General features: G+C 35.5%; 1 protein-coding gene across 23 annotated transcripts in view; it reads left to right on the top strand.

Annotated features, from left to right (window-relative positions):
• The window catches only part of LOC105676039 (CUGBP Elav-like family member 2), a 339,661-nt gene that overhangs the window by 54,129 nt on the left and 260,104 nt on the right, over positions 1–25,428 (top strand). For all 23 annotated transcript variants that reach the window (XR_010890354.1, XR_010890353.1, XM_067355660.1 and 20 more), the window contains one exon: positions 1,407–2,048. Coding sequence is in view for 21 of the 23 variants with exons in the window: in XM_067355660.1 (XP_067211761.1) it covers positions 1,855–2,048 (194 nt within the window). In the remaining 2 variants the exon portion in view is untranslated. The remainder of the gene's footprint in view (positions 1–1,406; positions 2,049–25,428) is intronic.

The raw sequence follows: 25,428 nt of genomic DNA, 5'->3' as shown, positions 1-25,428 counted from the left end.
CTATAGAAAATCGGCAAATGTTCCTTCGCGCCGAGTCGGAAACTAATTCGAATTCCCAGGCGACGGATCTGCCCTGTATATCGTTCCGCTGGAGCTCCATCAGTTTCTTCCCATCGCGCGTATTTCTCTCTCGCCTTCGTTCTTCCGCGCGCTGGGCTTTCAAGACTTGACCCGTTACGAGATGCGCGCGAAACAAAGGAAAACTCGTGTGCTGGTAACTCGGGGAGCTACGCAGATGGGAAGGGCGAAGCAAACGCGACTACGGAGGCGAGAAAGTGAGAGATAGGAAGAGAGCAGAAGGAAGTAAGCCGGGCGGTGAACGGGCGGCGTACCAACCTCTTCTCTCCCACTTGCGCGCACACGAGCCGAGTTTCTAATTAAACTTAAACTTTTAATTGACTCGTTGTAAAGCAGTTTCTCGTAAGAGGGGCCCCACACGCGCCTGCTCAGCCAGTTTTCCTCCACGGTGTCATCCCTCGTTTCCAATTCGGCATTCGTCTTTGTGCATTTTCCTTGTCCTTGCGCCGCATTTTACGTTCCGCTTGGTTAAATTACAATGCCGAATGTGCAGTTTGCAACCGACAACAAACCGCAAGAATCTTATTGCGAGAAATAGCCAAGTGATAAATAGACGTTATTATTTTATTATAGTATTGTTAATATTGTTAACAATTGCATAGCGTCTACTCGTTGAATAAATTAAAATTATTAATAATGATTACAAAAAGAGAAAAGTAAATTTTTCTCTCAAAAAGTGTACATTTGGATTTATATTTATTTCTAAATGTACATTTACTTTTACACATATTTTTATTTAATGTTGAAGTTAATGGTATAAATTATTATATATTTATGTTCAACGTATGTGTATACCAAATCCATTTTCTTTATGCAATTGTAAAATAATGAATTTTGTTTAGATTAATAATTCAATTTAATTAAGTTTAAATAAATAATAGATTAAAGATAGTAAACGTTATAATTTTGAAAGAGTTTTTTTTCTTTTTATGGAATTTTTCTGAAAAAGTTAATGTGATTATTTTAATTTTATTTTTCAATATAATATACTTTCATAAAGTCGTGAGAACAGTATGCATAAATAAATGCGTTTGGAAAATTAGAATATTAAGAGATATAAAAGTAGATATACAAAATAGATTTTGTGTGTATGTACGATAAGTGAATATCAAATTACTTATTGTACAATTATTATAATATAATAATTCATTTATGTCAGCAACATTGCGCGTATCTCATTAATTTGCGCGGATCTTAAGTCAAAAGTGAACGAAAAAGTCATAATCGTAGATTAAATTTAACGACTCGCACGTTGATAATCATACAATCCATATAATCCATTTTGTGAATAATGATAAAATTCTTATCAACTCGATACTTGTCCACAGGGTTTCGTTTTCCGTTCTACAATTGGATTGTGTCGCAACGGGGACTTCTAGCAGATACTTCAATATTCATCTGGCGTTCTAAAGTATACGAAACGAACGATCGCATCGCTCTCTACCAAGTGCTGCTCGAACGAGTCGCGATTTCAACAGGACCAGTCTTTCGGCCACGCGCTTTCGTGTTGTCGGTGTGCTTAATCCACGTGATGAGTGTGTGCTACTCGCGCTAAGATTTCGAGCCGCCTCGAACGTAGTTCGTGAACCATTACGAGAGCGTCTTGTGTCATTCGCGATACGTACGGCCGAGACTTTCGGAGTAACCTGTTCACGCACGTACGGTAGAGTTTGAGGGGTGACACCTTCAAACCGCAAGCGTACAATAATCCTGTCTTCCTCAAGGATAAACGAGACTGAGCGAAGGCACCGACAACCGGTCGCCAAAAGAATTCCCATGAAAATGTTACAGTCACTGAACGCTCTGGCGGGTAAAATCTCGCCAGGCTCTCCCACTGACAGCAACGCCAACAAGGTACACATGCATAACAACAACAATAATAACAACAACGTAGTGCATCACCATCCCTACTCCAAGCAGGCCCAGCCGTCCCCATCGCACTCGGCCAACGGCGACCAGAAAGAAAACACGTGAGTCTTTTTTGTTATTTTTATGCTGCAAACGGCATTTATTTTTTTAAAAATCATAAAAAAAAATTTTTATATTTTTTATATTTTAGATTAAATATAGTTTTATATTTTTAGAGTAAAAAAGATTTCTGAGATTTAGAAAAAGTTATGTTTTATTATCATACATAGTTATTTCATTACTTAACTCTGAATTAATAACATTGAATTTTGCACGACAAATAATGATATAAAATTGAATTTATTGAATATTGTATGTCACACTCTTGTTATGTTATTTTATATATTTTTGCATTATTTTTATCCGTTGTAATTCTTCTACAAGTATTTTTAATTGCTAAATATTGATTGTTGCAAATCATTATTTTGTAGAAAAAGAATTTTAGTAATTTATAGCAGTGTGGCAAATTTGTTAATTACAGTAACAAAACACAATGATGTTTGCTCGTACGCTGCTGAATAATTACTAACTTGAAAGTAGGTCGCCCATGTTGCGATTGCTCATTTCCCACTGATAACAGGCTACAGGAATTTCTCTATTATGTCGGATGAGTAAATCTCACAGCCCATCGGCAATCTGTTAAAATGTTTTGTTTATCCTGCTCGGTTTACATACATCGTATAAGATTCCATGTTACCATTTTAGGGTTAATTAACATATTCAAGAGGTGGTTGCAGCAACACCGATTAACATTAACTGTGTGTAACTAGAGTTTCTTGCTCTATCCGCAGTAATACTATAGAACGAAACCGCAAGCGCATATAGCATCGTGTAGATTGCTTTTGTATCTAGTAATTGTTGCTTAGCACCTTGTGTTTGCGTACGAGAAAGTATTCCGTCACTGCTCAATTTAGGACTAAGATATTGATCTATACATACCATACTCTTACATAAATATGTTGCATAATTATAATCAGCTTGAGTGAAGTTCAGATTAAATCTTTCAAAATACGAAATACGCCAACTTGCGCCAAATCTGTCAATTAATTGGATATAACGGCTGTAGAGACTCTGTGAGGCGAATGGAAAATCTTAATTCGTTTAATAACTGATTAGATTGTCATTTGCAAAAGGTTAGAATAATGATGTTTTTGGTATATTAAATCAATAAATTCTTTCGCGCTCGCTCCAACGTTTTGAGTAATCGTAGACTTTAAACTTCTGTCTTTCCCGCAGTCTTGAAGTCCGCAACGGAGAAACGACTGGAAAATGTAATTTAACGCTTATCCCATGCCGTTTGTGCTCCGCTTCCTTTTTTCATAATTTTATTGTTCACGAAAGCTGAGAATGAGATACTTGTTGGCATAATGGGAAAAATGTCCCGCGAGAGTACCCGATCCAAAGTGGGCTTCCTTCGTAACGGAAAATCGAGCGTAAGAAAGGAGGAAGCGCATAATATTAGAGGCATAATATAAGAAACATTATGCTTTGAAGCCGCTTCTCTCCTGCCGAGTCAAGAATCCTCGGGAACATCTTGATTAAGAAAGACAAGATTTCTTTAAAATAAACAGCTTAGAGATCCGGTTCTATTAATTACATCTCGCCGGCTCTCAACTGGAGAGCGCTCAAAAATGTGACCCGCTTACGTCATTGCGGATAACCTGTAACTTTTTCATAAGCACAGCTTTAAAAAAGCTGTTTATATATACGAGGACAAAGAGGACGAACTTCTCTAGAACAAGGGCTCACGTTCCTACTCTATGCCTCCTCCTAATGGAAAAAGTATTTATGCGCAGAAAATGCCACGACGCTCTTCATCATCGTAAAGTCTTCTCTTTAGCGTGCGCTCCGGTATTCTTTCAGGAATCATAAAAGAGAATGAGAGAGAAAAAAATAGATGAAAGAGAAAAGAACAGAGGACGAAAAAAAAAAGAGAGAGAGAGAGAGAGAGAGAATTCGCAGAGAGATTTTTTTGTCGTCGAAAGTCAACGGGGGTGTTGTCACGGCAGCAAAGGGCGCCCTTCTTCATTATTTCGTTACGTCGCGTAAACGTGCCTCGGTAGAATGAGAAGGAAGGCCTAAAATAACTCGCTGGCATTCCTCGATGTGAGACTAGATCTTCTCCCTCGGCCTTCGGCGTGACATTACGCCCATCCTTCACCTCTCACCTCTGCTCCTGAGTCTTCTTCATCTACCCCCCGCGGAGTGGATGTCCCTGAAATATGTACCCATCTTATGTAAAACGCGCGTAATTCGAGGAGCAGAATTCCTCGTTTCGGAACTTCAGGTGAACTCGCTTGGAGCTCTTACTAAAAATTCCAACGTAATGCGCCTGAATGATCTATGAAATTGAAAAATCTCATTGCACGAAGTGAAGAAAATTCATTTTCAATCAACCACTTGTTTAGCATTCGGTAAATGGTATCGATTACAAGGGATCTTTGGAAAAAGATTGAAGACGTCCATTTATCAGACATATCGTTTTAGGGGAAAAAACGTTCGTAAATAATTCATGAAACGTAGCTGGTTCTGTATAACATAAATAAAAAAAATGGAGATTTATATTAAAATATTACCCAACGCCAATAACTAAATACCTTTATCCAGGTTTTGTCAAATCAGCAATATATTTCATTAATTTTTACAAAGTTTAATTTCTCTATGTCATCAAAATGTTATGAAAAATTAAAAACGAATTATTGAATTGCACGAGTACAATGGAATTTTACAGAGATAATTTTTTTTTGTTATATAATTATCTAACGCGTTGCCAATAAATCTCATAAAACAGCATCGCTAAATGGAAAATCTAACTTATTGTCACGTGTAATGCCGGTGACATGAAATAAATGATACATCGATGTGCGTATGACATACGATGTTTATTTAAATTTTACGCCATGTAAATATGGACCGATGTTCCCGTATGACGCATATTATTTATGGCGTTATCTGCGATGTATTACCACAATGAGCAGTTTAGTTGCATCATTTATTTTAATAAACGATGCGCAATATGACGGGATAATAATTTTACTTTGATTAGTAATACATGTTGCGTTTTCCCTCTAAATTGAGTGTGAGACAATTGTAAGTTAAATTGTTACACAAGTTTACAAGAGAGCGCACTAACGGCATACTAGATTCCTTGACAATTGTAGGGTTTAAGTGATATGTGCGGCTCTAGGGAGGAATTCGTTTAACAAAAGGGTCGCTGCGGACCTTAAAGGTCTACGAGGGTCCCTTTATCTAGATTCGAATGCTTTACCGCGCTGAGAGCACATAGAAATTAATTTCTACTTGTCGACAGGAACGATTTCTATCCGTTTGGCCTTGGCGGGCGATTAGGGTATCCAGTACAGTATACTCACTGTGAATTACGTAAATATTTATTGCCTTCGAGCAGCGTGAATAGTGTTCTACGTAGCACATTTGTCGCATTATCACATTATATCTAGACACGTAGATAACAATTCTTATCAGTCTTACGTTACGGTCTTAAAAGCACACAGTTTTTTATGCTTTGTTTGCAGTTCGTATCAGAGTTACGCATCCTTGCACAATATTAATTCCAATTTAATAATTTATACATGTGAAATCATAGGATACTGTATAAACTATTTTAATTATTTTAATAACTCAGCTTTTTACTTATTATATTAATTGGACTGAATCTATTCTTTTGAAAGATTCCAAATAGAGATTACTTATAAATATATTCAAATATTTTAAAATTACATATGATTTAAGAGAAATTTTTATTATAAATTAGCATAAATTATCTTATGCGATCGAACAGAATGCACAATGTACTACAAGTTTTATAGCAAAATTACAAAAGTATAGAATGTCGCGTTTGAATCACAGATTTAATAATAATAAACGAAGATATGGACGCGTTGAAAATTTATAAATTGACAACGTACATAATATGTTTCATACGAAAGTACATTGCTCTCCCGACTCGTTAGCGACATTCATCGATCATATCCCGATCTGTCATGTCGCCAATACGCATTTCTCCGCGTGCCATTAATCCAGGGAGCCGTGTTACTAGCGCGCAAGAGCAACGTTGCGAAATTGGGAATTATATTATCCGACAGAAATTGGAACTCTCTGCAAACAGCATTACCGCGCCATCCATCTTCCTATCGGCATCTCCTCCAACGAACTTGCCCAATAGATCATTTTTCTATCTTCGAGTTGTCGTATCCGGTCACGTATCCCGGCCGTAGATCCTCATATTCTGCCTTCTGCCTGTAGTCAGCTCCACAGGCTATTTGGATCGCTCGCATACTCGCCGATCGCGTCCGCTTTCACGAAAATTAAATCCGTATCGATGAAGCGTCGAACGCAAAGTCCGAGTTCCCTTTTCCGCACTTTTACCTCGATAAAATCGATCGCGCGCACGCGACAGACATCGCCGTTGTTGCTGTCGAAAGCAGAAGCGAGAAACACTTAAAATCCGCGCGAAGCTGTAGCAATGCAATTCCGTCGGAAGGATCGGAAAGATTTACCGAAGCCACTGACGGAAATCAAGACATCGAACACAGAGAGCTTGCGGTGCCATTGTTAGGCTTCAGTACTTCAGCGCTGACAAACGTTTTAGCGATGAACGCGATCGTTCCTCGAATGGCACGTAAAGATGAAACAGTTAACGCACGTCTGAGACTCGGAACTTTCGCGTGTCGGAGCTCTCGTCTTTTCGACTTGGTAAAATAAAACGTTAATCTTTTGTAGTTTGATAAAAGAGCACATTCTACTCTTATTGTTAGATAGATCTTCCAATCTATTTTTGTATACACATAGCAATGTTGAAAGAAAAAATGGTTATATAATAACATATAATATATAATAACATCGAATGTTAATTTTTCGATTGAAAGTAAAATCAGAGATTTTTTCTTATAAATATTAATAAGAAATACGATAATTTTTAGATATATTTATTTGCCGATATTTATTTAAGTCGATATTTTTTTAAACATCAATTCTGATTTGGTGCGTTTATTTTTTAATGTGTTTATCCTGGAAAAATTCATTCTCAGAATTCTGGCGAATTTGTTAAAAAATGCCCAGTATGCGTTTTTGGCGAGTGTAGGAGCGAGAGAGGTGGAGGGTCGGGGCAACCCCAAGTGCTGCTGGTAGCAGTCTGGAAAAGAAAGGACGGGTGGGAGGCATCGTCTGAGAAATCTGACAAATCCGACAAATCCAAATACAGAAAATCCTGCCGAGCGCGCGCCTACCCGCCACTTCAGGATATGCCGCCATCCTTTCCCTTAACCTTCCATCCGCGCACCCAACCAAACCATCCACTCACCCTTCCACTTCGGCACGTATATGCAGACGCTGGCGTCCCACTCGTGTCGGTGGTTGCGTTTTCCTCGTAGGCGTAAGCAGTTCCCAAGCATGCCGTCGCCCATGAAGCACGTAGCACGTAGCCGTGATATTGTCACATGCCTCCGGTGCAAAGCTCCAAATTGTATCGTCGTCACCGTCGTGGTGCATGTGCGACCGACTCTCTCCTCCGCGTGCGTCTGGCGCACCCTTCTTCTTTGCCTCCCCCTTCTGGCCACCCATACCACTTACACCAACGACGACAATAATATCGGACACGCTCCAGCTATTCCTTCTCTTTTTGAGCTGACGGCATTGTCTTGCAGTTTTTTCTTCTTTTTCTCTCGTTTCTACCACGCGACGATCCGAACGGCACGTCCGGAAGCGTGGAACGTAAGAACGCGATTGGTTAGCTAGAAACACACGGTTACTTTCTGTTGAGAACAGGATTCTTTTAGTATCAATTTAATACGTGTACGTAACTATTTTCACGAACGTCGGATCGAAATTAATCTCCAGGCAATCTGGTGTCATTGGTGTTATCTTGAACTTTTCAGAATGTAGAAATTTTATTGATATTTCTTTTTTAAGATTTGTTGAAATTGTATAATTTATCTTTGGTTCTTCAATTGTGCTATTTAAATTTAATATTAATGATAAATTTAATATTTAATCAAAGTAGAAATTTACTTAAACTACATCTATAGAAACTTAGTATTTTTGATAATACTTTTATACATATTAAGTATTCGAACGCAGCCGATATTGTGCGCGAAGTAAAGTCGCGTTTTTATGAAAATATGATCTGAAATAAAGATTTGAGTCAAGTCGCTCTATTCATGCTTTTAATGACAAGCTGTTATTCCATCACCCTCAATGTTCGATCTGCACCAGTACATTTACCGGATATTCGTTCATCATAATTTAATCCCTCCATCGCATTGCCTTCGGTGCGGTGAACCGATCAAATCCATCAGGAGGAAGGCAAAATTTTATCAACGAATCTACTTAAGCGGATAACGGACCCGTTACTTTGTTCGCTAATCCGCGAGTTTCCGGCGAGATGGCTCGTTCGCGAGGGTACTTTTAACATCCGATAATCTGTCGACGGTAATCTTTTTAACTCTCGACCGCTGCGTTATACAGATTCATGAAAGAGCGAGAGTGCAAGCGAGGCATGGAAATAGGCGTGTACCGGGAGGGTGCGATTTGTAACGTGGCAATTTGTCGGATAAAACAACCGCGAAGTGAGTGCAACCACTGATGGATGCTTAGGTTGCGCGCGGTAATATGACTGGTAACATATTTTCAGCCGCACTAACCCGCCGTCACCCTCATCGCTATTGTGCGACGGCATAAAATCGAACCGACAAGCAAACCCTACTTTTCTCTTTTGCCTCGATATACCGCGCGTTCAATTATCGATTCTCTATACGCCTCTCTTTACTAACAGAAATATCTAAGATTTCATAAATTATTTTATGGATAAAATTTATATTTATGTATATATTTATATATTTACATGTTACAAGTAAAATAGAATGCATATCCATTATAAAGAAATATCAAGGTTGGCAAAGTTAAGCGTCAGAAGACGAACGGGATCAAAACGACTCTGTCGCGAAAAGTTTACGAGTTCGGAAACGTTGCTGCAAAGTTTCTGCTTTTATTTTTACTTTTTTTCTGTTGTATATTGAACATGTCGCGTGTTGTTTGCTGGTATGTTTGTGTTAAAGGAAACACATGTACTTTTATTAATTATAGGAACAAAATTACGGTATGCTCTGTTGCAAACGTTGTTACGCAGTGCTAATTAAATTTTAATTAAAACTGTCGCCTGCTCGTGTCATTGAGTTAATATATGACGATAATGCATTGGTTAATGCAAAATATATTGACGCTTAATAGTTCTGTAAATGTTTTTATTGCGTTGTCAAATATATCAACCATACATTAAAATATAACAAAATATATATAGTGAAACATAGTGATACACATTTAATAGTTATCAGATAATTCTTAAAAAATACCATTATTTCATCAGACGATTATATTGAAAATTGTTGTAATTATATTAAATTGTCAGAATTACTGCGAAGATTATTGTAAATTTACCGAAGAAATTATTTCCGAGAAAATAGTCGTCTGTTGAATAAAATAAAAATGTATCTAAACATAATATAATTTATTATTGATATTCGCTTTAAATAGCCATTTTAATCAATTAAATGGTTAAAATTATTAAAATTAATTTAAGCGCTGTCTTTAGTTTTTCGTGTGATCTCTCTATCATTATTGAAGGAAAACGTTGCTCACCGCACACCTGCGTGTTCTATTTACACGATAAACGCAAATGCATTGGCAAACTCACGAAACGACAAAGTGCAAATTCGCGACACGATAGAATTCGGTTGTTGCAGCCGCCGATGCCGTCACGTTTCGCATTGACTCGATTCATTATCAACGCCACGCTCGCGTAGATACGCCACACTCGTGTTAGGAATCGCTCGAATAGTGAAATGCGTTCGCAGGGAAGAGGCGAGCAGGCAGGCCTGCGGGGATTGAAAGGAAAAGTTGCTCGTCCTAGCGACCTACTTCTCGCCTCTGTCGCGTTTGTCGTCGGCAACTCGTCTCGTGTTCCCAGGCTCGGCATCGTTGTTTACAACAGCAGTCCTTTGCAAACGAACAAGGAGCCTCTTTGTAAAAGGGTTGTTATAATCGAGCAACGCTCACCTCACTGCAGCGAGCGCTCTGTATCGTCGAGTATAAAGTATCAATGGGTATCTCTCCGTGACGTTCTGAGGGAAATGGAAGTCCCTGTTATACGAGAGACACAATTAGCCACGCATAAATTACAGTGCGATAGATCGTGATACACAGACGCGATGGATAATTGCTTTGAGAAAAAGTTGCTATTATATCGTGTAAAACTTTCTGCAGAAAACTAATGACGAAAATGATGTCCGATCGATGTAAAAATCGAGCAGGAAACAGAGATTTCTTAATATAAGAATAACCGTGTAATTTGAAATCGATGTCATTATTCAATTTAAAAAAATAATTATATATAAAATATATCGAAATTTGAATATTACAAATCGTTTTGATATTTAAAAGAGAATTCAAGAATATTTACTGTATATTCACTGTGCGAATTATACCAACTGAATATAATACATGTGTATAGAACCCTTGTTGTCGATAAAATTTTAAAGATGTTAGTCTCGTTTCTTTAACGATGGAAATAAGGCGAAGAGATGGAGTACGGCGATTTGCGCGTAATGAGATAAGGGCGACCGGTGTCCGCAAAGTGAGATGTTGAAGCTGAATTTTATTGTCTCGGCTCCCTCGTCGGATCGAATAGCGTTTTATCGTATCGGAAGCGCAGCTGTAACCTCTGTCTTCGCGCGCTACCGTTTTCCTTTGACGATTAGAACTTTACACGCTACGGGAGCCATATGAATAAAGGATAAGGGCATATGTAACGTACGACGGTACGCGTACGTGGTCGTATGTATCGTAAACACGTGCCGACACGTACTATCGATCTCGTGTAAAATTAAAGCACACTCCTGCAGTTCCCGCAGTCGTAGCACTCGTAAATTATTCCCGTGGCCTGAGCCCGAGCCCTTGACCTCCGTAACAATTACCGTGATTCTAGAGAGCGTTGTGCCGCGAACCCGCATTTATCTCGCGAGGCGAGTGCACGAACTGACAAGAGTCATTCGGCGTCGTCGCTCGCCGTTGCGCCGCAAAGTTCGGCAACCGAGCCGTCTATTAAACTGAGCCAAGAGTGCTTGAACTTGATTCCAGGACACGCGATTTCGCGCAATCGATCGGCTCGCAGTTCAGCCACCTTTTCCATTTAGGAATAATACTCGTTTGCACGAAAGGATTCTTATCATCTACTTCAACATTTGCGCTTGTGCATATAATCTCTTTGCCGTGAAGTTGGGCCACATTTAAAACACATGAATTTAATTCTATAAGTCGCCGTGCACAAAGTGTTATAAACTAAGCTTTGAAATGAGTCATAATTTCATTTTATCCGTCAAATTTCTGTTAAGTAAAATTAAGCCGAGTGAAATTAATGGGAAATGAAAATACTTCATTTTAGTATAGTTGTAAAGTATGCATCTTAATTTAACAAATACTAAATTATTTTATGATTAATGAAGGCAAGAATAATAAAATTGTTATTATTTTTTATTTAGCTTTTAGGGATTGCAAGTGGATATTCATAGGATTTCTATATATTGATATGTCGAGCTTTATGTATTTTCTGTCGATTTATCACGCATGTAACGCAATGCATTTTTGCATCGAATTATTGAAAGCACATCCGAATTTTATTCGAAACGAATATTTCAACCGAAATATCATTGGTCAGGTTAAACGAGGTCCGGCACGATAATGACTATCATGTAATTTATCTCGATTAGCGATATGCTCACGCAACACGAGAATGATCGATCGGGTCGCAAGCTTTCCGACCTATCGAGCTATTCGTGTCCTTGTAATGATATAACACATCATTAACGTAATCGTGAATAATCGGTTCGTATGAGTAATATTTTCCGATTACGTCTTTGCCATACATTATTTATCCGAATATATCCCGTGGAAATGTTACGGTTGACATAATTATGAAGAAATCGATTTATCTTTGGTATAAATTATGAGATTCATTACATTCATTATTTATATATTCAATTTTGTATTTAATTTCGCTTGGAAAATACGTTATTTGCATCGTTTCTAGAAAGAAATTTTCTTTCGTAATTCAAAATCGTACAAGATACAAGGAAACAATTTTTTTCATGCGTTTTAATCGGTCACTGGATAAGCAACTGGTTCTAAAGGAGAAGCACTTCATGGTTTGGTATATCCTAGAACTTATCCTTTTGTTTTAGATCCGTCTTCCTACAGAAAGCAGCTACACGAAAGTCCACTCCGACCACTTAGCGAAAACTAAGTTACGAAGTAATTTTTCATTTTCCTTAACTGCCAGGTGTCTTACTGTGTATCGGTTGATTCGATGAGAAACGTAGAGGAATGGCCTGTAATCCAGTTAGGAAGTATTTCTTGAAGCTGCGCTATTAGGTCTCTTCGATTCGCTTCCATCTCACTTGCCGTCCTTTGCGAAATCATTGTAGCAGTTTTCACGATAACTCACAAATGTAATGTTTCGCTCGATAATAGAACTGAACGAAGATTTATTTAATTATTTTTTTGTATTTTTTTCTATGCAGAATAAAAATCACAAATAATTGTTCAAATTTTTATCCAATGTCTTAACATAAACGTACATAAAAACTACAGTCAATTATACGTAAATGCAAAGGATAATGTTTTGTTTTTAATTTGCAGAAAGTTTTTTTAAATCTCTTAACTGATTGTATCGTCCTTAGTGATAATTGTGTTTTTTATTTATATCTACAAAAGTTTCGGATATTTTATATTAATTAGCAAAGAAAATTTTTTGATACTTACATTTCTTAAAAGTTTAAGTTATTAAAACTCATTACTAATAACTATAAAGTTAAATACGTTTTTAGTAAAATATCTTAAAGTTTTTCTCTAAAATCTATTCCGTCTTCATCAAATAGTACATTTTTATATATTTTATATTAAAAATGCATATAACAGCAGTATATATTTTTGTTTTTTATTGTTTTATAATATATTTTGCATTCCATAATATAGGATCAATATTTTTGCGTAGTGAAATGCGAGATATTTCTTGAAATTTAAATTCTTAAAATACGCGAACAGTCTGTTGCTAACCGGCGGTGCGTTTTGAGAGTATCGGCGTGAAATTTATTCGATGGACTAATAATGCGGTTGGGTCGCAGCAGACCGCGGTAGTATCAAATTCTACCTTCGATTCTCTCCTTCCATCCTCCCTCTTTTCCCTTCGGTCCCTTCGAGTTCTACCCTATCCACCAACATCGACTCCACCTACGCTCAATCCCGGAACCCGTTCGCATTAGCATGTTATTGGGCGGTTGTTTACTTCGGGTTAATCGTCACCTCTGGCGCCAACGATGCGGCAAGAGGGGAAAGTAACAGAGGACCGTGGCGATTTCATTGGCGAACGATTCTTTCCAAGTCGATGGCGATCTAGACCGTTCAATAGAAAATAAACTATCGTTACTCGATATGATATTTAACTGCAATTAAAAAAGAAAATAAAATAGCTATATATAGGAAAAATATTGAAATATTTTCTCATTAATTCACAACAATGTTAGACATACCATTACTTTGTTCTTTGTATAATTTTATGAACAGAATTATTATAGTAATTAAATTTAAAATTAGATAATTATATTTTTTTGTAAATATAAACAACAGTGGAACTGTTGAAAATACAAAAATATAGTTTGGTTTTATTAGTTATTTCGGATAGAGATTAATTTCATTGCATTAAAATTTAACATTTTTAAATACTTAAAGCATTTTACTATCCGCATTATAATATGAATGAATAAATATAGAGATAAAGTTAAAAACAAATATCCGCGGAATAAAATATCTAAAAATATGACGGCTGCTTTTTCACTGTTCGTGCAGTGAACTTTAATGAAATAAATCTTACGAAACCAGATGCTTATTGCGTGGGCAGTCAGTAAAGTAGAGATTGATTTTGGATATTTCAATCCGCTGATATCTTTCTTTTATTTTGTCTATCTACTTATATTATGATATAAATAGAAAATAAAAATGCTTTAAATACTTTGAGACATAGAATTTTAATTTAAGACCGGAATTAATCCTTAAGCTAATAATTTTACAGAACAAAAGTGTGTCAAAGATACAAATAGTAACTCGTTTGTCAAAATTAAAATTGTCAACACTAGGCACAAAATATAGTATATGTATATTTTCACATAATATGTTGAATATTTTATATTTTATTCATTTTTATACTTTAGAATCTTATTTGACATTTTCGACGTTCGACGTTTGACGTTCTTTTTTTTTCTTTGAATTGTTGGAACAATTTAAACATACAAAATATCTAAATCTAATGTCTTAGTTTTATATAGAAGTTTGAGATACTCTGCATAAATATTTTGTTAGTTGCATTACTATTTTTGCGCGCGCGCCGAAAGAAAAAGAAAAATGATGCTATTAATTAAAAATAGTGATCTAAAATACTACGTGCTTCAAGTATACTTATTAATCTACACTGTATTAAACATTTTTCATCCATTAACAAAGAAATATGAAAAAACGCGGAAAACTGAAAGAAAAAGCAGATACAAAAAATTGTCACGAGAGTTACGGCAACCGTTGGACACGCTTGAATTGTTTTTAATAAATAAACGCGTTGCAACAGGCGAGCATTCGTCTTTCTTCTCTCGTAACGTCGCAAATGAATCGCAACCGGATTTAATCCTGGCAGGCAGTGTCGCGTGTCTCGTCGGTGTTAAAATCTGCAGAGAGTGAGCGGAGGAAGGCTTACTAGAAGGATGGAGAGTTAATTAAACGAATAAATAACGTAACAAAGCCTCGGTGAGGAATCCAGAGACGATGGAAGAGGACAGACAAGAGAGGACGACACAGAGAAACGGAGGGCGTAAACGTGAAGCAAGGAACAGGAGCAAGAGAATACGACCGCACTCCCCGATCCTCTTTCAGAGACTCGGCGTTGCAGATATACGCCACATTGTCTGCACCTTCCATTCTTCCTCACCCTCGGCCTGCACGCGATGTCCTGCGATCCTTCGCCTCTGCCTTTCATCCTGTTTGTCATTATTGCTCGCTATGCCCCCACTCGGTTCTCCGTTCTCCATGACTCTTCAGCAATGAGCCGATACTTTGAGCATGACGGAGCGTCATATTACATCCTGTCGTTTCCAGTTGCGCGTTAATTAAAAAGTGTCAAGGCTATCTAATGTATGAAGATCTTTTACGATGGGTTATCATTTGTTAGAATATCATTTTTCCGTTTTCGAACTCTCTGTCTAAGGATTCTAAGATTTCGTAGAAACCTAAGAAAAAAACTGACGTCTAGATGAAATTTTATTTAATCGAAATTTAGATGAGGATGGACTTGTAAATACTTGTATTTTTTATATTATAATTTTATACATTTTTATTTTTCCATTTTCTATTTTCTATAGATTATTAATTTTGCAAATTCTTGGATTTATTGATTTTTCTTGAATAGATTTATTTCAAAGGTTTTTGTTATCAGTTTCGTTTCTTGTAAAATATTTGCTTTCACAGACTTTTACCTTTACGGATCTTTCGTTCCATAGATCCTCCACTGCAAAACCACTTCTATTTTAAAACTAGGAAAGATCTCTCGTTTTAAACCGGCTTGCAACATGAACGTTCGCCTTCACGAAAAGGACTCGCTGACATGCAATTCGAGAAACCGCAAATTAGTCTCTTTGGATACTTCCGGAGTACGGTGGGCCAGCGCGGCTGTAAAAATCTGCGATTGCTACCTTAGTCCCTTAATTTTACCCATGTACGTGCCACATAGTCGCTACGCTTGCCCACGAGACGTCGGGAGCACTTCCATAGGCGGATTGACCGCCTTCACGAGCGGCAAACACGCGAATTGGATATGACAGTGCCGCGAGAATCTACTTGCATGATAGAAACGAAGGGGAAAAAGCCTACCGTTTTACTTAGAAAATGATAGTTCGCGAAAACATTATGGCATCCATATACTATAATAAAAGAATCAAATATTATATTATTATGCATCATTTGCATACCTGGTATAATTATGGAAATATTAGAGCAGACGCAATAAATAATCAGTTAAGGAGTATTGTTGAATAATTTAATCTTTTGCATAATTTAATTTTTTAGTGTTATTGCTTACGTGTGTGTGTGTGTGTGTATATATATATATATATTCTAACAATAATTGAGAGAGTTGAATATAATGTAACCTGAATTTTTTTATGTTTTAGGTAAGTCACACTATTTTGTTTACTCTTGCGTAATGGCGAAAATGAGGAATGTTCTGCAAATATAGGTGAGTGAAAGTATAAAGATTTCTTTATTAATTTTGTTTAAAATCTAATGAACGCTAAGAGATTTAGCGACAGTGCAGCATTTTATAAATTTACGTTCAACTTTATTACTTTTGCCGTCAAATAAAAATAGGAGGGAAAGCTCGATCTCGCTCACGCTCCGTAAATCATTAGTTTTATCAAGCTCATACACGTACGTGCTTCTGTTTTATCTGTTGGACTAACTGGCCATTCGTTAAAAGCGGCACAAAAATTTTGAAAACAATGGGCATACGAGGATTGTTTGATTGGAAGGCCATGTATGAAAGCCGGAAAAATACTGTCATGCCAATTGGATGACGAGAGCAATCGATTTGGTCGCGAACATGTGTCAAACGTTATCTCAGATCAAAAGTACGCATCTGTCTAATAGTAAGAATCGTGTCGTTATAATTATACCGGTTCATATGTTTTCGAACATATACAAAACAAAGTTAATTAACTTAATTGAGTTGATGTAAAATTGTTTCATTTCTTTATGTGCAAATATTTAATTATATTTTTTTATTTAAATAAGCTTATTGCACGAAACAAATATCTGAAAAGTTTACTAATTGAAAATACGATTCTCTGTTTTTTAGAAAAATAAAGAATTTGTTAAATACATATTTGATGTACTTTTAAATTATTCTATTTTCGAGTCTGTTAATGTGTGTGCTCAGAAAGAGAATAAAATTAAATACACACAATATAAAATAGTAGCGATGACATTTTATATTATGTGCAAAAATATCTACACGATAGATTCGACAGTTTTATGCCATTTTCTACGAATATTGAAATTTGATTGTATGAAGCGTATTACGCTGTATGAATTTTTGTTCGTATAACATGATGGAATGCAGTTTTGCAATAATTACATGTTATAGTTTGCCTTACTTGTTTGTTTGCGATTACCTTCATATTGCAGTCCATAATAATCGCATATTACAGAACATTGTCCATGAGCTTATCACTGTCAATTTATTAACGATGGTAATATGCGAAAGTCAATGTAAACAAATACGACGGCTAACGTAAATATATCTGATCCCGCGGTAGTCCAGAACCATTAACTTTCCACCAAACTCATTAATTAGAATGCAGCTCGCTGTGAATTATTTCGCCCTTCAAACTTTCTGGCAATAATTAGATCTAAGCACCCACTTGCAGTGGCTTTTGCCTAAGTACACATGTCACTTGGGAAGATCGTTGAACGCTAATGACAAGTACTTATATAATTGGCAGGATGCAATTAAACAATTAAAGTGACGTTCACGTTAATGGAGATGGGCAAAACTTCCTTTATTCGAACAAAGTTGATTGAAGGTTGTTCTTCTTTACTTTCATTATGAATATTATTAATTGTATTAACCTGTTAACGCTTAGTCATAATGAAAATACGTAGGATTGCGTGAATTTGCGAGCTAATTTATCTTCGGTGATGCGATTTCATGGCAAGCGTATCGCAATCGAAGATCAGAGTGACGAAGTTGAGTGCTTTCTTGATCAAATCGCACACATACGTAACAGATATGTATAATATTATGCAACTTGTATTTCTACTATATGAGAAAATATTCAAATTATCTTCCTCTGAGTTTGATAAGTTTTAAATATACAGCAAAATAGCGCTAGAGATAAAGATAATTTTTTTGAACGCAATCAATATGTCTTATATATCCGAATAAATATTATACATATATATTATTATCATTTTTAACAATATTAAAATTTTTCAAATCTTGTTTTTAATTGAATTGAATTCAAAGTTCTGTTATGAAAGTATTTAAAGATAAAAATTAAAAATTTGCACTTCCTTGTTTTTTAAACAAACTTTTTTATTTAAGTTGTTGGCTGAGTCATAATTTTTATAAAAAGTGACAAGTTAGATTAAACAGTCAATTAGCGTAGATCATTCTTCGAGAGTATACCTGCTTGAGATTCGTTAACGCGACAAGATAATGGTTTTATGACATTAACGAGAAATTCGCTCTTTCCCCTTGCGTCTTCGTGATCGTCACATCAGAAAAGAGGGTGGACGTGTCTGATGGAACAGGGGTTGACAATTTTGTAACGTCAGGAAGGATTTAATAGTAGAGTAGAGAGGCGCTAACCCCTTTTTCAACCAACGTGTAGAGAATGCAAGATGGGAGCCGCGCAGGCGAGAAGTAAAGTAAAACTTTCATGTTACATTTTCTCATTCGCAACAGTTCGCGCGTTGTTTTATACCTGTGAAGTGCGCTCTGGTATCGACGTTTTATGATCGGCAATAATACAATCGTGGCGACAACCCATGGCGATGATGATACCTCGTTCTCTAAAGCAGCATCGTAAAAGAAAATTACTTTGTAACTGGAATATTATTTTATGATGATTACATTCGAAAATACATAAATATATATTAAAAGTCTTTTCAACACAACGAGTTGTTGATAAAGTTTTGCACATTTGTTTCTTTAAACGTGTTTGTTAAAAAATAATAGTCTTAATTAAGTTTGTAAATTTATTTTAAATTATCTTGTACTATAATTTTTTATACATTTTTTAATCACATTATATTTCTTTTTTTCAATGTTTTTCCGCAAAAAATTTACAATTGCAAAATCGTACATTTTAAAACTTTTTGACGGATAAAACAACTAATAATACAAATAATTGATATAGTTTAAATTCTCTTTAAATTCGCAACACACACATTTTAATTTTATAAGCATAATGTATGATTGGCAGATAAAGTAGCTTTTAATTTTGAAGGATTTATCGACAATTTTTTTTCAAAGATCATCTTTTGAAAATGTGTAGCTAAACTGACTATCAAAACTATCGGCACGATCCATTTTATTAAATTGCATTCTACAGACCAATACAAAAAATATGCCGTATATGAATTATTTGAGTATTTGTTTAACAACGTGGGGAAAAATACAGGATTTTACAAGATTTAGAGAGTGAGTGAATAGTAGCATGATATACGCGTAGGCGCCACATAATTCATATGGTGACGTTGATATTGCATTGCACGTTTTTATCGGCCCGTTTTTTATTTCATCGCCATGTTTCATCCTGCGATCGTAGTGTCCGATGGCTCGAATAACGACTGTAACGAAAATACAATAAATATTGAACTTGGTATTTCCATAGGCGATGGGAATAGCGAGGGTTTGTTAGTTACTCTCTATACATGGGATATTGTAAAAGCGTATTTTTTGTCAACCATACGTACAAAGACACTCTATACATTTCGCATATGCGTATCATGATGTTTAAGTTTTTCATAAAGATGTTTGCGAATTTTTCGCAATAGAAGCTTTTTCTGCATTTATTTTAACCAATTTTGAATGGAATGAAATTGGAAATTGGAAGAAAATTTAATTAGAAAACTAAATCATAAGTATTTAATGTCATAAAGTTGAATAATAACTTTCAATCAAATTTGTATTGTGCAAGAATTGTTAACTCTTCAAATTTAGTAAATTATTATTAGCATTTGATAACAATTAGCATTTGAATAAAAAAAACACGCGAAAGCGAATATAAACTCATTCATGATTTTGTGGCAGCTCAATCCGACATTTCTAACTTTTCAAGTTGATATTGTCGAGTTAAAGTCCAGTATAGTTCCGGTCGAACGTGCTTGCGACCGTTTTCTTCCTATTTGCATTCATTTGCACGTGGAATGGAGGATAGAAGCAGGCTTAATGTCACGACCCGATCGGATCGACGTCGTTCATTGTTGTATTTCCAATTAGAATAAAATTCCAATGAAGTGCCAATGATAGCGCGTAAATTTTTACGGTTACTTCAAAGTGGAAAATTAAACTACATTGCGAAACTAATAATTAATTTAAAAGGATACAAAACTTTTGAATGAAGATGGAACAAAAACATGGGGGAGAGAGAGAGAGAGAGAGAGAGATATATATATATATATATATATGTATTTGTCGTTGTAATGCTATTATCTGAGATATATTTTCTTTTAGAAAATTTTTTTTTTTTTTTATCAATATTGTATATTACTGCATTGTATTTTACATTTCATCTGCAGTTTTTTATTTTATTATTATTATTATTCATGCTAATACTTCGCATATTTTCTACGCTATATTGAACATTATCCACTTTTTCAGAAATAATGCTAGAATTTCTCGCACGCGGAAATTGCCCAACATTCCTTGAATTTCTGGCACTACGTTTTAAGAGACATTTGGCAGAGGGACACTCGCTTTCCCTCAAACATTTTAGTTATAATACAACATTTAATCTCTATGTACAACTATTCATGTACCTCAATTTATTGTTCCCTGCTTATTACACATTGGCTTGGCAAGTTTTTCGCGTATATATTTTATAATATCTCGATTATTTAGCACTACGAGAATACGAGAGTACGCGTAACGCGTTCACCGATTATTATGCAGTTAGCGTCGCTATTTCAGTCAAGAGATACGAGGAGTGAGTCATTCGAAATGCAAGAAAAGCATAATACGGACCGTTGAGAGGTCTTTGTTTTGTCCTCGCTTACTCCCTCCCGCTCTTTCTCAGAATATGTTTAGATTTTAGAATCGACGAGAGATATATCTCTCTTAGCTAGCTTCGTAACATCAGCACAACACTGACTGAGCCAAGTGTCAAATTACTACTTTCGTGTAACACTAGACACATTTAAGTCGCTCCAGCCACTTTAAATACTCATTTCGTGAAGTTCTCATTAAAAGATTTTTTATAACGTCAATTTTATAAAAATAAATGTACAATAATGTTGTAAATATTATATACATATATGCTAAAGCTTTGACTTTTCTATAATAGCTCGCTATTCCGATCATTTGAAAAGATACATACAAAATAAAAATGGTTGGCTAAATTTATAATAAAGCGAAACCGATTTTTAATTAAATTATCCGGGAATAGAATGAGTGACAATGAGAGATATTCCGGACGTATCACATACAACATCTATCTATTATAATAAAGTATTATGTTTTCCGGATTTCTCCCTGGCAGTAAGATATCGGAATTATTATATTTTTGGCACGTTTGTGAATCGGAACAGAGTCAGATATGGTATAGTTTGCATCTCGTAAAAACCGACTGCATAAAAATCATTCTTTCACGTTTATCGTTTTATGAACAACGGCGGCGCTTTATTCCGCCGTTCGCTTCCTTAGTTCGATCCTCGTAAACACGGTGCAGGCGACACCAGAACCGAGGAAAATAGAAATTCTCCCGATTTCGACGTTCCAATGTCGTCCCACAGAAATGCATTTACCTCGTGTGGCTATCTTTAATAGAATTTCTTGCGAATGGGTTTGCGGTTCGTATGCAAGCCTACAAAAGCGAATTGCAGTGCTGAAATTGATTGCGATATGCACTATTTCGCAAAAGACGGAATGTAATTTTGTGTGGAAAATATTTTAAGATATTTAGAATGCAAATAATTTTTCTGGACTAAAATATATTTTTTCACGGAAGAATTAACAGAATACCAATATACATTTATATATCATTAGAATTGCATTTATATTATTCGTAAAAGTGCGCTTGTCTATTAAAGCATAGTGAGAGATGAATCAGCTATCATTATTATAAGAAAATATCATTGGATAAAAGGCTTTATTCTTTAAAGGATTTATATCATTTTTTTCAAATGAGAATGGTATCAGCATTGAAAATAATAAAATAATAGAGTAAAGTTAGGTATAAAAAAATTTTTATATTGAAAATTTTAATAATTTCAATACTTTTTCTTTAAAATAAATAATACCTAAACTTTTTATTAATTAGGTATTGTATAAATCTCAGTACACTCTCTGTAAACTGCATTCGCACAGAGTTGCAAATGTTTCGGACGGCTGCAAATGCACAGGATGTATCTTCTTTTTTTCGTACCTGCACAAAGAACGGGAGTAGATGTTTACGCGACGTTATTATTTTTCTATGGATTTACATTTGGCGAGTGTGCATGAGATTTTCAACGGAGAGGGAAACTCTACGTGTCGACCGAGCGAGAGACCGAAATTTGTATTTTTGAAACGTCACACGATGCCGCTGCAAAATTTGAAATATAAACGCTTCGCAGCACTCACACAATCGCCCTCGAACGAACCGGGCAGTTCGCTCTGTCCTTTTTTTTTATTTCAATGCGTTTTTATCGTCCGTGGAATGGTACCTGCGTCATTTCCATCGAAATTCTCTCTTTCTCTCTACGCTGTTTTCTTTCGCCTCTTTCTCACTTGTTCGCACACCGATCCAAAATGGGTCGAGAGGACGCAACGTTGCTATTATAACACTGCTACCTCGTCCCAATCACTCGTAGTTGAAATCCGGCCAAGTTTCAATATATTACGCAGTGTCTCAATGAGATGAGGCCAGTATAAACTGCCAAGAGGGCGGGAATTGCGCGCCGGCTTAATTAAGAATTAATAGTACTACCTTTTGAAACAAATTAGTACGTTTCCAGTCGCGGCTTCCATCCCGGATACGCTATTTTTGCTCGCGTTCCGGATATCCGTGGTCATTCCAAGTCGGCAACGGATTCGTGTTCTTGCATAAATGGATGACTCCATACTATAACGAACTGTGTGCGAAATTTGTAACATCTCGTCATTGTTAACAATTTGCTACAAAAATATCTGAAAAATATGTATTGAAAAATACACATTATTTGTCAATACGGTGTGTAAAAAATATAAACAATGGAAAAGGAAATATATTATCTCACGAATTTAAAATTGGTTTTTAATGATTTTCAAATTAATCGCAAGTAAATTTTGATTAAAAAATTTATCTAAGACTTTCGCGAAAATATTAAATATACATACAATAATTTCATCCAGCCGTAATAAAGTTTCCAAAAATAAATATTTTACCATATGTAATTGATAATGTTATCAACATATTAATTAGCTAACTTTGTTTAATAATAATTTATAAGTAAAATCATATTTAGCTATAACGGAAATAAATAAAACCTCGTGTGATGTAACTGGAAATCCCTACGGCTTGATAATATTTACAGCTGTGAAAATGTTTGTTTGCAGCAAAGGAAAATATTATATTTCCTCTTGATTCATAATGCCGTATAGCCATGTTAGACGATATAATGAGAGGTAGTTGCATATTTCGTAAATTAATTTTCTGTCTACTATTTCTCCGTAGAAAATGAATAATGTAATCAACCGGCGGAATTAGACTTTGTCTTTGCGCTGTAAATGGACGCAGAAGTGTACTTATTTTTTATGATACAAAGAGAGGAAGAGGAGCAAAAATATAAAATTATATCCTCTTTGTTGCAAAGTATACTAGTCTAACTTTGAACTATTGAATTTTACGAATATTCATTTGAACATTCTAATTTATTGTTTGTTATAATGACAGAAAAATGCAGTTCTTTGTCCTTACACGTGTCAGTTCAAATAGAAGCAAAAATTCAACAATAAAACATCAAAATTCTACTTCATTAAATTTAATTTTAAGCACTATTAAACCAATTTATAGTATTTATTTTTTCTTAGCAAAACTTTATCGGAATCTATTACTTGTCTTATTTATTACTGCTAAATCTTTTATTATTATGTTTTAAATTAAAGGTTTATTTTTAATTAAAAATTAAATTTTAATTTTTTATCTTATTTTAACGAAATCTCTTCTTTTGAAATATACATTAAAATACAGAAGAGTACAAATTATTCGAGCATTGATTTTCTCTGATTATTGATATCCGAATATATAAATAGAAACTTTTAATTTATATTAAAACTATATTATATATTTATGTTATTTATATAATTTGTTTAATACCTCGTTTACATTTCATTTATTTGAAAATTTTGTGTGGATAATCAATGTTGCCGAATTTACCTATATAATTGGTGTTTTACTGTAATTCCATGATCAAACTTTTGCCAAAATTTCTCATTAATATTAAAATGCAGTTAACATTAATTGTGCAGTTGTGGTCATGCCGTTTCGATTTCTTTGTACATTCTTTATCCAAGAATGTTACAATAATACCAAAAACGAATGCTTAATTAAAATCAGCGACAACGAGTCGCAAAAATATGTGACGCTTGTGTAGGTCGTTGTTTCATTTCATTACATTCCGCAGCAAGCATTCTTTTTCATTATTGTTATAGAACAGCGGAAGGCGTTGAATTTGGCGTGGTCGGCATTTAAGGTTCTCTGTCCCGCAAAAACTCGGAGCGGACCGAGGCTCTTGCGGCTTCCTTATTGCTCGAGTTCTTTTCAAATGAAGAAAACGTTTTCGTAGGGAGAGCGGAAAGCATCGCAAAGAAGTGTAAGATCAGAAGGAGGACGACACGCGGTAACGTTACTTTACGAGATGTAATTCGTCGAGAGTGCGACATGTGACACGTGAGAGCTCAATCTCTTTTCTGTGTCCTCTGCAAAGAAAAGAAGAAACTCATCCGCTTGTTTCTCCTTTGCCGCGCCTTTTTCTTCGGTTGACATTTGATGTCTCTTCCAGGCTGACGCCGAAATCCCTTCTTGGCGGCAGTTTTCAAAACTGAGGGAAGAAACGCGGCGATTTGTTATTTGCGCAAGGAAGCCCTCGGTTCTCGAAGGAGAGACGAATAGCCACTGGAAGAGCAGAAACTAAAGAGTTGCTTTATGAGAAGTAATTCATTGCAGACGCGACACAACGAGGGCTCAATCTCTCTGCGCGTCTTCCAAAAGCCAGAAAGTGAGGGCGCAATTTTTCTTCCCCTCCCCTCCCCCCTTTTTCTTCCGTCTCGTTTAATAGTCGAGCTTCGTTCGTTTCATTTTGAGTTGTCTATTGACACAAGTTTCTTGAATTAAGAGCGGATTTCTTGAACTATACATTTAGAAGGATTAAATGCAGACAAGAAAAACACAGAGAACGCTTCTTGATTAGATAATTCCTGCCGCAAACTTTGCTCTAGATTTGCAATGTGAGATAATTAGTGGTACAACTAAAAAAGTGCTGATCTCTTATTATATACATTAAGTCGATCAATATAGGAGTAAAGTTTTTTGGCAGAAAAATATATATCTCTATATATCTTATATTATTTGCATCGCTAAATAATAATCACATAAC

Source organism: Linepithema humile, chromosome 5, assembly GCF_040581485.1.
Source record: "Linepithema humile isolate Giens D197 chromosome 5, Lhum_UNIL_v1.0, whole genome shotgun sequence".
Taxonomy (NCBI): domain Eukaryota; kingdom Metazoa; phylum Arthropoda; class Insecta; order Hymenoptera; family Formicidae; genus Linepithema; species Linepithema humile.
This window is presented reverse-complemented; position numbering and strand designations above follow the sequence as displayed.